The 15,676-nt window shown below is 35.2% G+C and overlaps 3 protein-coding genes across 3 annotated transcripts in view; 1 reads left to right on the forward strand and 2 right to left on the reverse strand.

The window, feature by feature from the left end:
- The window catches only part of LOC107267654, a 2,900-nt gene extending 1,723 nt beyond the window's left edge, over nt 1-1,177 (reverse strand). The window contains exons 1-3 of the mRNA XM_015739626.1: nt 1,133-1,177; nt 828-910; nt 377-490 (exon numbers count right to left, since the gene is read on the reverse strand). Of these exons, the coding sequence (XP_015595112.1) occupies nt 377-490; nt 828-904 (191 nt within the window). The 5' untranslated portion in view covers nt 905-910; nt 1,133-1,177. The remainder of the gene's footprint in view (nt 1-376; nt 491-827; nt 911-1,132) is intronic.
- Nucleotides 1,178-1,483: 306 nt separating this feature from the next.
- LOC107267656 (DNA-directed RNA polymerase I subunit RPA12) lies at nt 1,484-2,462 on the forward strand. The gene is made up of 3 exons (XM_015739627.2): nt 1,484-1,771; nt 2,006-2,222; nt 2,296-2,462. Exons 1-3 carry the CDS (start codon nt 1,636-1,638, stop codon nt 2,318-2,320), a joined length of 378 nt encoding a protein of 125 aa, XP_015595113.1. The 5' UTR covers nt 1,484-1,635; the 3' UTR covers nt 2,321-2,462.
- The window catches only part of LOC107267647 (venom dipeptidyl peptidase 4), a gene marked incomplete at its 5' end in the record, with an annotated part of 34,183 nt that continues 20,957 nt past the window's right edge, over nt 2,451-15,676 (reverse strand). Inside the window, 4 exons of the mRNA XM_015739618.2 lie at nt 2,451-3,545; nt 3,955-4,166; nt 4,417-4,577; nt 11,031-11,225. Coding sequence (XP_015595104.1) covers nt 3,447-3,545; nt 3,955-4,166; nt 4,417-4,577; nt 11,031-11,225 — 667 coding nt within the window. The remainder of the gene's footprint in view (nt 3,546-3,954; nt 4,167-4,416; nt 4,578-11,030; nt 11,226-15,676) is intronic.

Consider the following 15,676-nt stretch of genomic DNA (forward strand, 5'->3'; position numbering starts at 1 on the left):
CCCCCCCCCCCCTCTTAACCACTAATGATCTATTGATAGGTGCAGTGAGCTTGTGAAGATCTCTAACTGATCAAGTTATGTTTTTGTTGGGATTTTATAACGCAGTATCTGTGCTAATGCGATACTCAACACCGCCAACTACATATACATATACGATTGCAAGGTTATTTTATATAATCGAAGTTAACGTATGTATATCCAAGAACAACTAAGAGCGATCTTCGGAATTAAAAGTTCGGTATGTTATACATTTAATTATTTGCATTGCTTTTTAGGATTATTACTGCATTTACGTGGCGTGCATGGGTGTTTCATGCATGTAAATAAAGTGCTTTTAAATATTATAGTGAAATCTAATGATTGAAATCATTCATACTGCAAGTAATTAGCGCGTTCCTGCTCCGTGGCATTCATGTGATAGACAAATTCTCGCAAGACATTTTTGACGTTGAGGTTTGTCATTACGAAGGTTTGCGGAGTCCCTGCTGAACTGTAATAGTTACGAAAATTTAAAAGAGTGCTCGAACATACATCTAAACCAGTTATGTAATAAGATATTGATTATAATGCCCGCTCTGTCTAATTAAAGCACTATACTAGTATTTTTTTTGAAAAAATGAAAATTACATTTGGATTGGAGAAGTTGCGCAAATATTTGAACAGCCGCATTGACTGTCGTTATCAGGAATATAGCACGGTTTATAATAAAGAACTTTGTAATTATTGAGCTGAAGACAAAGATGCCCTCCCAGGGCAGTTGTACGATTGGTCTGAGACGGCTCCCATTATTTAAAGAATTAATTACAATACATTTTGGATATCCTTACCCGTTAGCAGCTCCTGATAATAGAATAGTGCTTGTGATGAAGCTCATAAACTTGATTGAGAAACTCCTGAATGACATTTTTATCTGTAAAATAGAATACGAAACGGATTATTAGGTTATATTACGTCTTCCATAACCTTTGAGTGAAATCGTAATGTCGGATAGATCAGAGTGTAACTCAAGGAATATTCTCCGCAGATAAGATTCCATATACACAAGATAATTACATGCATGGTGTATAACATACATATTTACGTATATAAACCAATAATTTAATTGTTTTATGTTAGATGAACTTTACGTAACTGTATTATGCTGTTGATATACATAAATAATGCTTACTCGGTTATAATGTAGTAAACTATGAGCTGTCCTTCTTCCGTGATTATATGCGTTTTGTGTAATCTTTCGTCGTTATATAAACGTGAGGTGTTACTCGTTTCTTGATGGACTACTCATATTTATTCAGCAGTTTCTTGGTAATGCTGACAATTCCTGAAAATATGTAAGTACTTATCTTGTTAAAGAAGTCATCTGGAATATATGATATTTGATTCGCAACTTGAATATTTAGTTAAAGTAATTATTGTTAAAATTATAGTTTATCGTATCGAATGTGAATTGTTTTTTTTAATAAGTAAGCATATTCAAATCAAGTATCAATGGCGCTTGTGCAAGTCGCCTGCGCAGTCTACTCCAGTGAAGTTTACGTAGCGACTGTAGCATTGCACGTGTTTCGATTGATCATGTGTTGAGTTAAAAAACGTAAATGTTTATCACTCGAAGTATCTGATTTTATAAGTGACAAAATGGATACATCGGATAGTACAGTTTCGTTTACCACAGCGCCAGGATTCTGCCCAGATTGTGGATCAATCCTTCCGTTATTAGGAGACCAAGGAGGAGTCACTTGTTATTCTTGTCGAAGAACTTGGAATGCTGAGGGTATGTACTGCGCTTGTGCTAACCTAACCTAATCTACCTCGGTAATCAAATTTGAATTTTCATAGAAATTTAACCAGCTTTTATCTTGGGATGATTAATAGGGATGGTGATTGGTTGAACTAGGAGTTGTTTGTATTATATTTCAACATGATTTTATTCAACGTTAATAATGGTTCCTAGTATTGTAGAAATTAATGGATTCTAATGATTTATTGCAATGTTTTCCCTTTTCAGTCTTTGGAGATATGGCTATCTCTTATAATATTCACTTTAACGATCTTAATGCATATTCCACATCCATGCAAAAAGATGATGAGGATGATGAGGCAGATGGACCTGTAGTAGATAGACGGTGTCCACAATGTCAAAATGATAAGATGTCCTATGCAACTCTTCAGTTACGCTCAGCAGATGAAGGGCAGACAGTCTTTTATACATGTACAAAGTGCAAGTAAGTATTTTACTTTCAAGTATTTTGGTTTTAAGAAGTCCAATCAAAATAGTATTGTTCTGTTTCTTTATAGGTTCAAGGAAACTGAAAACTCATAAATATATTTTATAAGTTTTTACTTCTATTTGTTATATAAAACAACACCTTTACTTAATGATATTGTTACTTGTTGGTAAGTGATACGCCGAAGTTACAGATAAACATAATGAGGAATAAATGATTGAGAAATTATTAATAAAACATAGAACTTTATTTATATTACATTCAACGAATAATGGATTGTTGGGTATACAAGCACTTCGTAATACTATATGGGTGGTTGTTACTGTTCTCATTTTAACAATACTTAACTAGTTCAATCGTACATTAATTAAGTAATCTTGTATGTACAAGAGGTCAAGGTTAAAAGGTAACAATTATCTTAGTAAATTCATGTAAATCCACCCATCGAGAACTGCGCAGTGGTCCTTGGATTACAACCGACTGCAATAGTCAATGACTATGACAGTCTGTTATTTGCACTACTGTGCACTTTGACATTGTTTTTCTGCTTTACAAAATACTACTACATCTATAGTAACAATGATGAACATTGAAGATATGCTGTCCATAAGGGATATCAGATTAAAAGAGAAAGAACTAGGACCAAGATGTATATGAATTCAATATACCAATTAAGTGTAAAACTACGTTATTAATAACATTATTATCAACAGTGAAAGTAACCAACTATTGCTTTCGCAGGCAAATTTTTCGATCTGTACTTTCTCTATAAAACAAGGAAAAATCGGTTATGTATTTCAAAAAGGAATGGAAAGTAGGAATCGGTTGACCGCTGTACGTCTTGTCAAAATAATAGAGTCAAACACCGAAATAAGAAATGTAGCATACAAATGTGTGATATATCTATTAGAAATTTTTTGTTCATGAAATTGATTTGGAAGTAACAGGCATATTTATTCTAAAATTGTTTTAAAAAATGATTTTTATCAAAGACCTTCATCTTATAATGGTCGCATTGTTATCGCAATTTTCAATTGTTCGTATCCGTAATTAGTAAAACGGTCAAGTATTTCGACTATTATTTACACGAACACTTAATATATATGTTACATATCGTACATAAAACTATGTACAAGTGTTAGGTTATTTACAGAGTTGGGTATTTCGGTATCTTTCCTCTATCTTTAAAAGTAGATTGTCTCTCTAGTGTCTATGCCTAGATCATGAAGGTGTATCGAAACATTCATCCAAGAAATTTTCTAGGGAATGATACAAGTGCGCTCTAGACTGAGCGATTCCATGATCTTCATCTGTGTATGTCTAAAACAGAAAGAATATTACATTAAGTTACCTACAAATAAGATTGTTTTGTTAATTATAAATGAATAATGATTAAAAATAAATTTCCTAAGTGACGTAAATAAGTACATTAATTATACATCTGGTGATTGAAATTCTTATAGATGCTAATACAAAACATATGTCACAGCTGAATCACATTTGTACAAAAAATTCTATTGAAATTATGTGAGCTGTTAAGTGTTATTAAGTAACCATAAAATTAAGCGACCTGTAACGTGACTACAATCACGTATCGTCAAAATCGTAATTTATTCAAGTTTTAGATTAATGTGATCAAACGCACTGTTTAGTATCTTTCACAAACTTAACATTTCTGTACAACATTGGTGTAGACTGCAGATACATTACACATCAATTTTGAGAGTACCTGTTGTCTGAAGAGGATGTCCTTCTGTTCAAGAACTTTGGCAAGCATAAGAGATTGTTGGTAGTGGACGTTGTCGTCGAGAGTACCGTGGATAAGATAATAACTTTTAGTTTTTATGTTGTCGACCTTGTTCAAGAGTTGACCTTGTTCATAACCAACGAGGTTGTCATCGACGGTAGGAAGTCCCATGAAGCGTTCCGTGTAAATGGAGTCTGTAATAACAGGACTCATTAATTAAGTTTTCTACAAGAAGGTTGTAGGTTCGTGTTAGGTTAGGTTAGGTTAGAACATGGGTTAATGAGCCTAGGCTGTAAATTAAAAACAAGGGGAGAAGAAACGAAAGCGAACAACGCTAAAGGTGTAATTTGTACATACGCACAAAACGTTATAATGTATTTTAGTTAAATTTATGACTGTCAAGAATGCTTGTTTATTCATATTATTCTTAAACTTTCAACTTACCGTATAACGCCCAGTCTGTAACAGGTGCCACGGACATACCGCATTTGAAGACACCGTTGTAATCCATGGCCAAGGTCATCCCGGCAGCATAGCCACCATAGCTCCAACCCCAAATGGCAGTTCTGGTACTGTCTATGTATGGAAAATTCTCCTGCAAATGTCTGAAATCAAAGATTTGCAAATTATTTTATTGCGCAAAAAATTCCCGTAAAAATAAGTATCTGAGGTAATACTGAGCCAAAGTCGAAAAATCTGCCAATACTTGTAACAAGGAATGAAACAACATCAGTGGAGTCAATTAGAGGGGATCTTGCTTGTACGGGAAGGATGAAAACATTCTCGACTATGTGGATACATTATACGAAAAGAATTTGCGACAGACTTGTGAGTGAAGGAAGAAAGAAAAAATAGACACGGAAAAGATAGGGCTGATTGAAAATCGTTTTGGGGTGAAAGAAATGAGGGATTTCCTTTGTCCCCAACTGGCTCTCCAACATCGGAATCAGAAAAGACTAGGATAGTTCAACGCTTCCCTATTAAGAGGTGGCGATAGTAAATCCCTTTTTAGCTTCCTGAGTGCATTTGGACGCAATCGCATCGACGATGAAGTTCCGGTCAAATTTATTTCGATGACAGATCGACAAGTCGTCGACTTCCGACCTCTTACGGTTTTCCCAGGTCAAGCTAGACTGTCTAGCGAGTTCATAGGTTAGCATGGGATAGTTCACCACCCTTCGGAGCACTAGCATCAGCAGCGACACTCCCCAAGCTTTTGGGGTTGTATTTTGCTGGCGCGTCGTGTCCACCCATGTAAAAAGTTAGTTGTGAAATTGGAAGCCGGCCAAACGATTGCGGAATTGCCAAGGACTCTGTTTTATAATATATATTCATAATTATATGTGCGTTGTGTACATATTTGCGTGGCTACTGTGCGTAGGGGTTATTTCGCGTTTAATCGGTTAAACTTAGCTGATTTGGTTGATGTTTTTCTTAATCGTTTCCTGGTTATAAGCATTACACCTCTTTTGTCTCCTCCCTTATTGGTGTTGGCGACTCCGAAATGGATAAAGGGAAAGAGACACCAGAGCAACACTGGTTTAAAAAACTGTTATATGGCTTTTTTATCATGCGTTGGAAATGGCATGAAGTATTGATTCGTATGCTGCATTGCATAAGGCTTGAGGAAGTAAACAATTGAAATTGAATTAATATGAAATATTACAAAAAATTTGTTTATACGTAGTAAGTATACGTTGTAATACAATTTTTATTTTTTATTTTTTTTTTCAAATGGAATATTTCGAAAAAAGCTTCTATAACACCTCACTCGAATCATGAAGAAAATCATAATTTATTTAATTCTTAAGGTTTTTAAAGCTCTTTTTTACAAAAATTTATTTCTAGACCTATATTCCACATGCTACAGGATACTCGTGAATATCCGAATTTGTGATGCCAACATTGATCGATTCGGCGTAGAATTGCCCCTACATATGTGTGCGAATATAGAGGATTACTACCCCTTTTTAGTCAGTCAGCCAGGCACCAACTACTCTTTAATGCTGGACACAGTCCCTTTTTCTTTTACACCTACACAATTCGTTCTTTCATGTTCTGCGACTATTCCTCTTTTCCAAAGTGAATATCTTTTCTACTTTACCGACAGTGACTTTTCTCTTTCTGTTTTTTGTTTATACTTGAAACGAATCGCTCATCAACCCTGGTTCGGACGAGTTTTTAACAATTGCCTATTGCCTTTCAAGTTTCTTTGCGACTTTCGAGATTTCCAAGGGTCTTCTACGTGACCTCTTAGAATTGAAACTTTCAGGATTCATGGGAAACTCAGTGGAATCAGGTTGATTGATTTACCGATTCTCCATTATCAATGTAATGGAATTTCCTTACGGTTTATCATTAAGAATCAATTATCAATTGATATCAATGCCCCTTGTGTTAATGACGTTATTAGCACCCAGAGTATCGTCACGTATTTATGGTATTTGAATGAAACATTTACAGAATTTTTATTTCATTTTTTCGGCCTCGAAAAATGATTTAAGAAACTTGGACTATACATCATATCGCGAATACGTGAAATCCGCAGATAATGATGTCACGAGTAAGGGGATTTCGCTCATGTATATTAACTGATAATGAAATAAAATTTTATGCGTAAGCGCGAGAAGTGAACAAGATTATGAGAAGTTTCAATCGTTTAATGAACCATTTTTGTAATGCAAATTTAACAATCGCAATTTTTACATTTATATTTACTCAGCTGATACTAGTACTCCAGATCTCAAGGGATTGATACTAATTGCGTTAATCGATACGTTTCATGTTTTCAGCTCCCACTTATTGATGAAGAGGGTCTCTCTCCTACAGTTCCCATTTACGCATTAAAAGCAATTGGAAACTTTCTTAAAGTAAATCAAAGACATCTGCCCCAGAACGGCAAGTTTTCGTTGAATCTCGTTCCCTCGATTAGAAAATACTATGAAATTAGTATACAATATTTTTCATGTCAACTACATCATTTGAATACACGTGCTATTACACAACTTCGTAATAAATAGTGGCCCCAATTTTACTTCAATTCAATTATTCATTCGTATCACCGAAAAGTTCAAAGTTAACTGAAATATAATCCGCGAGAGTTCTAAATCGATGTCAGTAATCGAAGTTGGAAAAGGAAAATGAACTTTTTTATTCACTCAACTTATCAGCGTTTCCCGGAAGTAACTGACTTGAAGGATGTAAATGCTAAAGTATCAAGGGTTTATTCATTTTTCAGAAAATGGTTTAAGTCGTTCATTCGTGAAACTGTCATAGACGCTCGACCTGACGTTGACACGTCTGCTTTTATTTTTAACTATGCAATTTGAAAATTTAACATACTTTAATACATACTACGTTCCTGATTACCTTGAAGGCGAACCAGAACTCGAAAGAATGTCTTATCAATGACTTCTCGAAATCACATTTAACCTTCCCTTCGAATCAGCAAAATTTTCTTTCTTTTCAGAATTGTTGTCATTACAATTTCAATCATTTTGATTAATGTCAGACATTGTCCCACCTTTTATCCTCTGACATCCATTGGTCTGAGATTACCATTTGCTCGCGAGTATACTAGGGGAGTTAACCTGATAACAAAAATAGTAGCAGTTATATGTACGAACTTTTCTTTATATTGTCTTTTTCATTCTGAAACGAATATTCAATGCATAATGAGGATGATGACTATTTGGAAAGTTCTGTCAAATATAATTTTCAAGACACAAACCTCTCCTTATTGGTAGAATTTTATAGGATCAGTGTAACAAGGCTACATACATGCATACATGCTCAATTAGGCAATCCTTAAATTTAGCCGGAGGGTACAAAACCCGTATGGTAAAAGGAACCTCATTTTCCTTTTACAGAGTGAATCTTCCTCGAGGCAGTACTTGCAAAGCCTTTTCGAAAATCCGTATCAAGGACTCGTTGTTCTCTGTGAGTTTCGTGGTCGAATTTTAGTTTTGAAAAATACGCCTCGTCAAACAGCGATTTTCAGTGAGATATTACGTGCCGTGCTTTATCTATGCGAGGAATGCAGTTCTATCCAATAGCAACGATATCAACATTTCCCTGGAAAAGGCAGTCACAAGCAGTAGCAGTCACAACTGTATTCAGCCAGCTGGTCTCGTAGAACAGCTGCCACGTATAAACTCAAACCGTAGAAATGCAAACAAGTTAGCGGCTTGCCCGCAAGCACTTGGCTGTAACCAAATGCACACAGGATGAGGAAGAAGTGCTGGTTGGCGTCGAAAATGCACGAGAAGTGAGTTGGAGAGGGGATGGAGGGGTTTAAAGGGAAGAGAGGTGGTAGTCGTGGAGGCAACTGGATGCGATGGATAGGGGTTGCTGGACGAAAGTTAGCCTTCGGCTTATCCAACTAGACGGCTCAGCTTTTGCTACTCTTAACTTTAAATTAATTCAAACCGGCGCCGGTAAAGAGCGACGTAAGTCTATGGCAATAACTGAATTGGTTACAGGTGTAATATTCAAGAATTATGTCAGCTAACGGGAGAATAAAATTTTCTCAAAATTTGCAAAGTTTTTCAGATATTCAATTCGTCAAGTTGAGAAATTTGTGTCATTAGAAAATTTGATTAATGTTTTAATTGGCTGACATTCAGTTGGGAATAGTATTGGGAATCACGTACGTTTCTATGGTGTCGAATATTTTCCTGACGTGCTGTACCTACTTTGTGAGATTCTCCAGACATTGTACCTTATCAGTAGATTAATCCGAAAGTTCTGACTGTTCTGCTATCTTCTTATGAATATTCAATACATTTCGAACTTCGTTCCTAACTTTATTCTTCACGGCACTCACATTCATTGGAGACTTTTAAATATTACATATGATATATTATATAGTGTTATTCAGAGCTATTGTGCTAGTTGAGAATGGTTCTATCATGGGATTCCATAGAAATAAAATGAACGCGCCAATTTCAGCTGGCACAATAGCTCTATATAGGATTTCATAGATAGGGTTTTTATGAAAGTCGAATATTTATATTCACTTTATGTTTCCAGGAGTTGACCCTGAATTTTGATTATTGGATTTGAAAATTTTCAAGATTTCTCGTGACATAATAAAATTCCTTCCAAACGATTGTTCAATGATATATCGAAAATCCTTATAAAGCATTGAATGCATTGTTTCAAGTATTTCGTAGCATTTTTTGTTTGGTAGTAACAATGCTATATTAAAAGACACGTATTCCTTTCATCCAAATCCGACATGCCTCAGAAACAAATTGCGGGCAGGAGTATAGGTAACGCGGTAAATAAAGTTTATTTTAAATGAAAGGTCAGCGCGGAAACTGCTTGTGAGATTTATCTCTAAATCCATTTCAGAGCGATTGGTTTGTCAAAGCAAACAAAAGCCTATCAAGACCTTATCGAACCGCTGGGCTTTGCCAGCAGAGCTTTAGGGTATCAAGTTCTTCATCCTTTCCTCATTCTCGTCCTTGCACTTTTTTCCTCCTTTTCGATTTGCCGCCGAAATAAATTACCCTAGGCATACTGGTGACAAAACACAGGCACCTCGAAGGGGCGTGAGTGGATAACACGGAAGAGAGCAAGAGACAGATAAATAAAGGAAAAGAGTAATCTAGAGAGACGACAGTGTTAGAGTTGAACAAAGAATTGTTAAAGGCAGTGGGAGAAACGAGTAAATGAAGGAGAGAGATGAGCCAGGAGAAAAGGAAAAGGCAAAGTCCTTGTAATCGAACTGAACGGAATGAAAGAAAAGAAAGAGAGAGGATGGTTGGCAAGGAGAGCAAGAGAGAGAGAGAGGGAAAAGAGATAGAGAAGAGTGAGACACGATAAATTTTGTAGCAAGTAAAAGAGGAGTAGTAACAGATCCGTAACGGATGGCGAGAGAGCAGAGTGAGAGAAAGGGTCGATAAATTTAGCAAGGGGTAAGAAAGGTCAAGAGTAGCGACAGCACCGAGAGGAACGAGTGAAAAGGAATAAAGGAGAATCGAGAGAGAGAGAGAGCGTACAGGAGACGGCGAGAAGGACAGAAGAAGATGGAGAGAAAGTGAAGAGAATGGAGAAAAGAGCAATAAATTAGAGTCTAAGTCGAGCCAACGGACAATTTTCTTCTTGTTAACGTTCCCTTAAACCGGTCTGGGGCGAAAGAAGTTAATTTAACGGATACGGACCTGGAATCAGCCGCTAGGACTTAGTTACTCCCTTCTCTTTCTCTCACGCATATACCATGTGTTTTATCTCCCTCTATCACATACCTAACCATCCGTCGTGACGGGATTATCGGGTTACCTAATCCTAGGGGGTGATACGATACTTGTATGTATTACGTTTGATACAACACTTTCATCTGGAACGTCCTGATGTGGTTTGGAGAATTTCTAATGAATTCTGGAGAACACTCATTCAATTGTTAATATAGGTATAAGATTGAAGGGACAGGAAACTGGTGGTCTGAATGATATCTGATAGTAATTTAAAAAATTATTATTTTTGTTTCTTATTCGTGTTTGGAAATTCGTGTTAGAGGGAGAGATATTCAAACAATATTTTACCTGTGATATAGCAGTCAACCCTAGCCTAGAATGATTCAAAAGTACTTACAAGCGACTTTCACTCAGCCCGCTGGATGAAGTTAACTTATTAATGAATCTAATCAACGTTACGGAAACTTCTACCGGAATTTCAGCTCTCAAATGTGTTTCACGCAGTTGAAGCGAAACCTCGAGAATTCGATATTCAATGAATCATGGGCTACATAACAATGTACTTACGGAAGATTTATATCAGGTGATATAGCTAAAAGTATCTGCAATAATTTTATTTTCTTCACTCTCTTGGAGTGTTCCTACTGTTGGACCACTCGGTATATATAAATGTATGGGTAAAATTGTCTAGCATGTATAGTATAGCCTAGTGACTATGTACAAATATATACCGGATGATCCAACTCAGAGTATTTACACCAGTTAGTTGCGTTACATACGGCGACTACTTTTAGTTGAATTACTTGATATAATAGTGTATGTATAATGAACAATATATGAAATTAATTTTTATCTTACCTCGTTACGTTAATCTGATCTATGATCTCAACAGTTCCTAGATTTCTGTATCCCGCGAAGAGCATGTTGTTGCCTTTTAACCCTGAACCACGGCCATCGATAGCAGCATATATAATGCTTTTATTGGTCACCAGATATGTACCCCAATCCATGTTAAATTTCTCCGTTACTTGGTACGAATCTGGACCACCATATCTGTACGGAAAAAAACAGTGTTAAGTTTATTTTTGAAACGGTTCTATGCGAGAGCAAATCCTTCATAATGGATATCTAATATACCAACAATCTTTTAGTCAGCGTTAAATCACGCGGTAATGTTTCACAGTTCAGTATTATAGTATTTATCGAAATGAAAGTGGAACACTGTCCTACAGGATAAAAGGACAGAGTAAACGATACTGTAGATAGGCCAGCCATTTAGCTAAGGTCAACAGTAACTACTTTGGGCTACTGATTTATCAATACTTGCATAGTAGTAATGGAGCTGGTAATACTAGTTTTGAAAGCAGTAAGGTTGGTAGTAATAATATAGTGTTACATCCGACTAATAAATATATGCGTTGTTATTGGATAAGCTCAGGAACCTGTGTTTTTACTACGCTATGTCAATGTTATCATTTAATATGAAAAACAAGGTACTAGTGTCATTTTGTGACGAATAGAAAAATAACGGGTAGATTGACTTTTAAATATTTTAATTAAAAACGAATATCGGGTACAGGGTTTTTCGTGTAAATAATTAAATTTCACGATATAAATAATTGGCTGTCTCTGCTATTTGCGTTCAGCTTTAAAAAATGCAATCGCTCTGCATTTACATAAAGCTCCTAGTTTTTAATGGTTATGCATTCACGTGGAAAGTCATTTGGGTCACAGTCCGTCCTCGAATTCAATGTGTTTTTCTTCGACAGTTCGTAAATAATTAAATTTTTAGCAAATTACACGTGGCTCTGCATACAATTTTTTATTGAAAGTACCCCTGCAAAAAAGAATGGCTTGCAATAATCTTGTTTATCAGTTGAAAAACCCTTAAAACTGTAAAAGAAAATTTTTCATATATCTTCTAATAAGCTTTCGAACACTTGCTGTTAAAAGCAAGCATTACGCAGCCTTGGTAATAGCTTGGCGATTACCTTCGTAAACACTTGTTCTTAAACCTTGGCTAAACCTTGGTTGTATCCTTGACAAAGACTTAAAGAGTTTTTAACTCTTGCTTTTGCTTTTGTGTTACCTTGACGAACACTTGGTCCTAACACTTGGCTACTTCTTTTTTTTTCATAATAGTTTATAGTTACTGGTACTAATTTTGCCTTTATTATTTACATTTCTCGGTTTTTACGCAAATCCATTCTTCAGGCCTTGCTTATTCCTTGATAATAACCATTCAGCAATATTCAGTTCATTAAAAATTTGCATTTATTTAAAAAAAAATCCATCCCTAGTAGTCAATCGCGTAGCGAATAGTGTGCATGCGTGTTAGATGTATGGTCCCTGGTTCGAACCTCCGTCGAGTCAGATAGGAAAATATATTTTGAAGGCAGAATTAAGGTACCGATGTCAGTAAAGTTAGATGGATAATAAATGAATTCCCGAGCAAAATATATACATTTTTTAAATTAATAGTTCGGTCAATTACGTTGCGATTGACTTCACGAATTATTTTTCTCAGTATGAACATACTCTGAACGCCAATCTTTTATCTGTGTAAAATTTACATCGTGATGACCCAATAACATATTATGTTTAATATATATGAATATTTTCATCCATACAATATAAAGTGCTATCCCTACATGAAATGTAGAGATATACTACTGGTTCGCATTTTTACATTAACCAGTCAAATTAATTTTTTTTTGTAATTGTATTGTGATTTGCAAGATAACATTTTTTACTAGGATATGCACGTGCATGATTTTAATATACATTTTATTTTTCTATTTTAGTATTTATTTATGTGATTTTCTGCAAAGCCTACACGTGGCTTGAGTTATTTGCCATCTGTCAAAAAAAAAAGACATAGAACTCCTGGACTGGATGTGTAGTACTTGACGTTCACGTTATTAAATATAATATATAATATTAATATAAAAACTCTATAATTATATATTAATGTCATTAAGCCTTTATGCAAGGTATAACCAGTACTTATATACTACAAAGTAATGTAACGTCATTATTGCTTTTCTTTTACAGTACAGGTACGCGTTAAATGAATTTTCAAAGATCACATAGACAAATTTTCCCAAAAAAGATTTGCCGAGTTTGCTTGGATTATTCAGAACAGATTTCGTCGCATGTCGCGCAAAGTGGGTTAGCACTTTTAGACACGAAAACATTTAATCACCGGTAATATAATGCTCAAATAAAAAAAACTTGGATCGAAAAAAAATAATTTTGGGGTAATAAGAAGTATCTAGACATTTGATGAAACGATAAATGAAATTGAGGCTGTATATATGTCTGTTTTAAATGAAGTCAAACCGCCACCTTTTTATTCCCTTTGAAATATAATTTCGCCTTTCTTATATTTGCTACATTTAATTCTTCATTTTATTTCTTTAAAAATCATTCCAAATTGCATACAGAGTATATTAGCTAAGATGCACGTTTGCAGTTTCGGTGGAACAATGCATAATTTTGAAAAACTGATGTCACGACCATTGAATATTTTTTTAATGCGCATCGATTGCCCGTATTATTATTGTTCGTATGAACTTTTTTTCATCTCTGTTCTTTTTTCTTGCTCTATGACTTTTGCATTTAACTTTTTTCGATATCATTTGAAATAGCAAAGATAATTTTTTTGTTTGCGAATAGAAATTAAACAAACAATGATATGCGCAATCGACGTACAATCAAAAAATATTCACTCTGATGCACTCCGTATAAGTTTTTCATATATCTAAAGTAAAATTTTGCCGTCACTCATGTTGACAATATTTGTCCTTTTATATAATTCCTTCTTCGGGGTTCTTCCTTCTTCTTCTTCCTTCTTCACGGGATGATAATGTGCCAACTTTTTTATCTCATGATCTGCTTGTTTCTGCTTTTAACACACCTTCGTACAGACATGTGTCCCTTCTTTCATCTTATACTATGGTGGTTCCCTTTCCCTCTGTCCCTCCTGGCACTCTTTACACTCTTAAAAGTTGGGGCAGACTTGCCACCTACAAATTAGGGACGTTATTAGGATTTACGCCGGAAGTTGGCCGGGGGCCGAGAGTTGGCGAGACGTAAATTTACGGAAACGCCAAAAACACGGAAACATGCTTGCATTCGCTGTGCATATATAATGGTGTTTTATATGTATATGACGTATCTCGGTACTTAAGGAAAAGGTAGTCGACGAATAAAGGTTCGACTGTTGACATTAGCTGTACCTACTATCTATAGACAGGCATAGAGGGTCGGTCAAGTTGTCTTGAAAAGAGGGCAGATTCGTAAGGTGAAACAGTATGATGAAACTGATGATGGAGTAGAAGATGGTGGGAAGATGTCGAATAAAATTGCTAAAGTACATTCCGTCATTTATTATTAAAGACGGAACGCACTTACGCCCCATAAATAATGCACGGAAGCATCATGTATGTACATATGCACCATGGAAACGTCTTTCGTGCATGCATGCCTGCATGTATAATATCTACAATAACTTACGACGCGACTCCGTTAAAGTTAGCCGACGGTAACGTGCCATTTTTCCTCGTTAATTTTCAAGTTTGCCTGCGACACGAAATGCCTATGAAGTTGTGAGAGGTGCGGGAGGAGCCTTGAAAAAGTTTTACGGTACGGTGTCAACGCTGCGACATATTTTCTCCTTATTTATATTTTACGAAACACTTTTGAAGAACCCTTGTGGTATAATTAAAGAGAAATGTTGGATAAAAATATTGAGAAGACTTTCTTTTCTTTGTGTTAAATCTTCATCTTTTCTACTACTTCTAACGTCTGGATCTTTCATCTATTGTTATCTAACTATAGCTTTATTTTATTGTACCGAAGAGTGCACGTTTATTGGTTCTTAGATGAAGTGTATATTTATATATACATATATATATATTTTTATTCTATTCTTACGGTGATATATTCTTATTGATTGCACCATATGTATGCTTCCTTTTTTCTTTATTCTGAAAATTTAATTCAAATGTGATCTGTCCGTTGACTTGTGTTTATTTCATATTCCGAGTGGCAGAGGTAATTTTGTGATATTATGCGGATAAAATTTTATTTTTTTATTTTTTTACAAGTTCCTGTGAACCAAGAGAAACTTTATCGCTCCGGTAAATAAAGCTTGAGAGCGAATCGTATTAAACAGTTTAGCTGACTCGAATGACAGTGAGATACGAAATGCAATTTATTTTCTATCTTTGAGTCTGAGATATCTCACGTAATAGATCATTTAAATCGAACCTAATTACACATTTTAGAATTTATTTTATTGCTCCTATAATTTTGCTTAACCATTTCCGAGTCAATGACGCATTAGTGCATACATTTTTGTTATACCTCAGTAGACAAATAATGCAATAGTGATGAAATTATGTGTTCCGGGGTTTTTGATTCGTTGAATTAGAATCCGAATCTCAAAATTCAAATTTATAATCAGTAACTAAAAAAAAAAATCAAGAAACTGTGTATTA

Source organism: Cephus cinctus, unplaced genomic scaffold, assembly GCF_000341935.2.
Source record: "Cephus cinctus unplaced genomic scaffold, Ccin1 Ccin1_scaffold0429, whole genome shotgun sequence".
Classification (NCBI taxonomy): Eukaryota; Metazoa; Arthropoda; class Insecta; order Hymenoptera; family Cephidae; genus Cephus; species Cephus cinctus.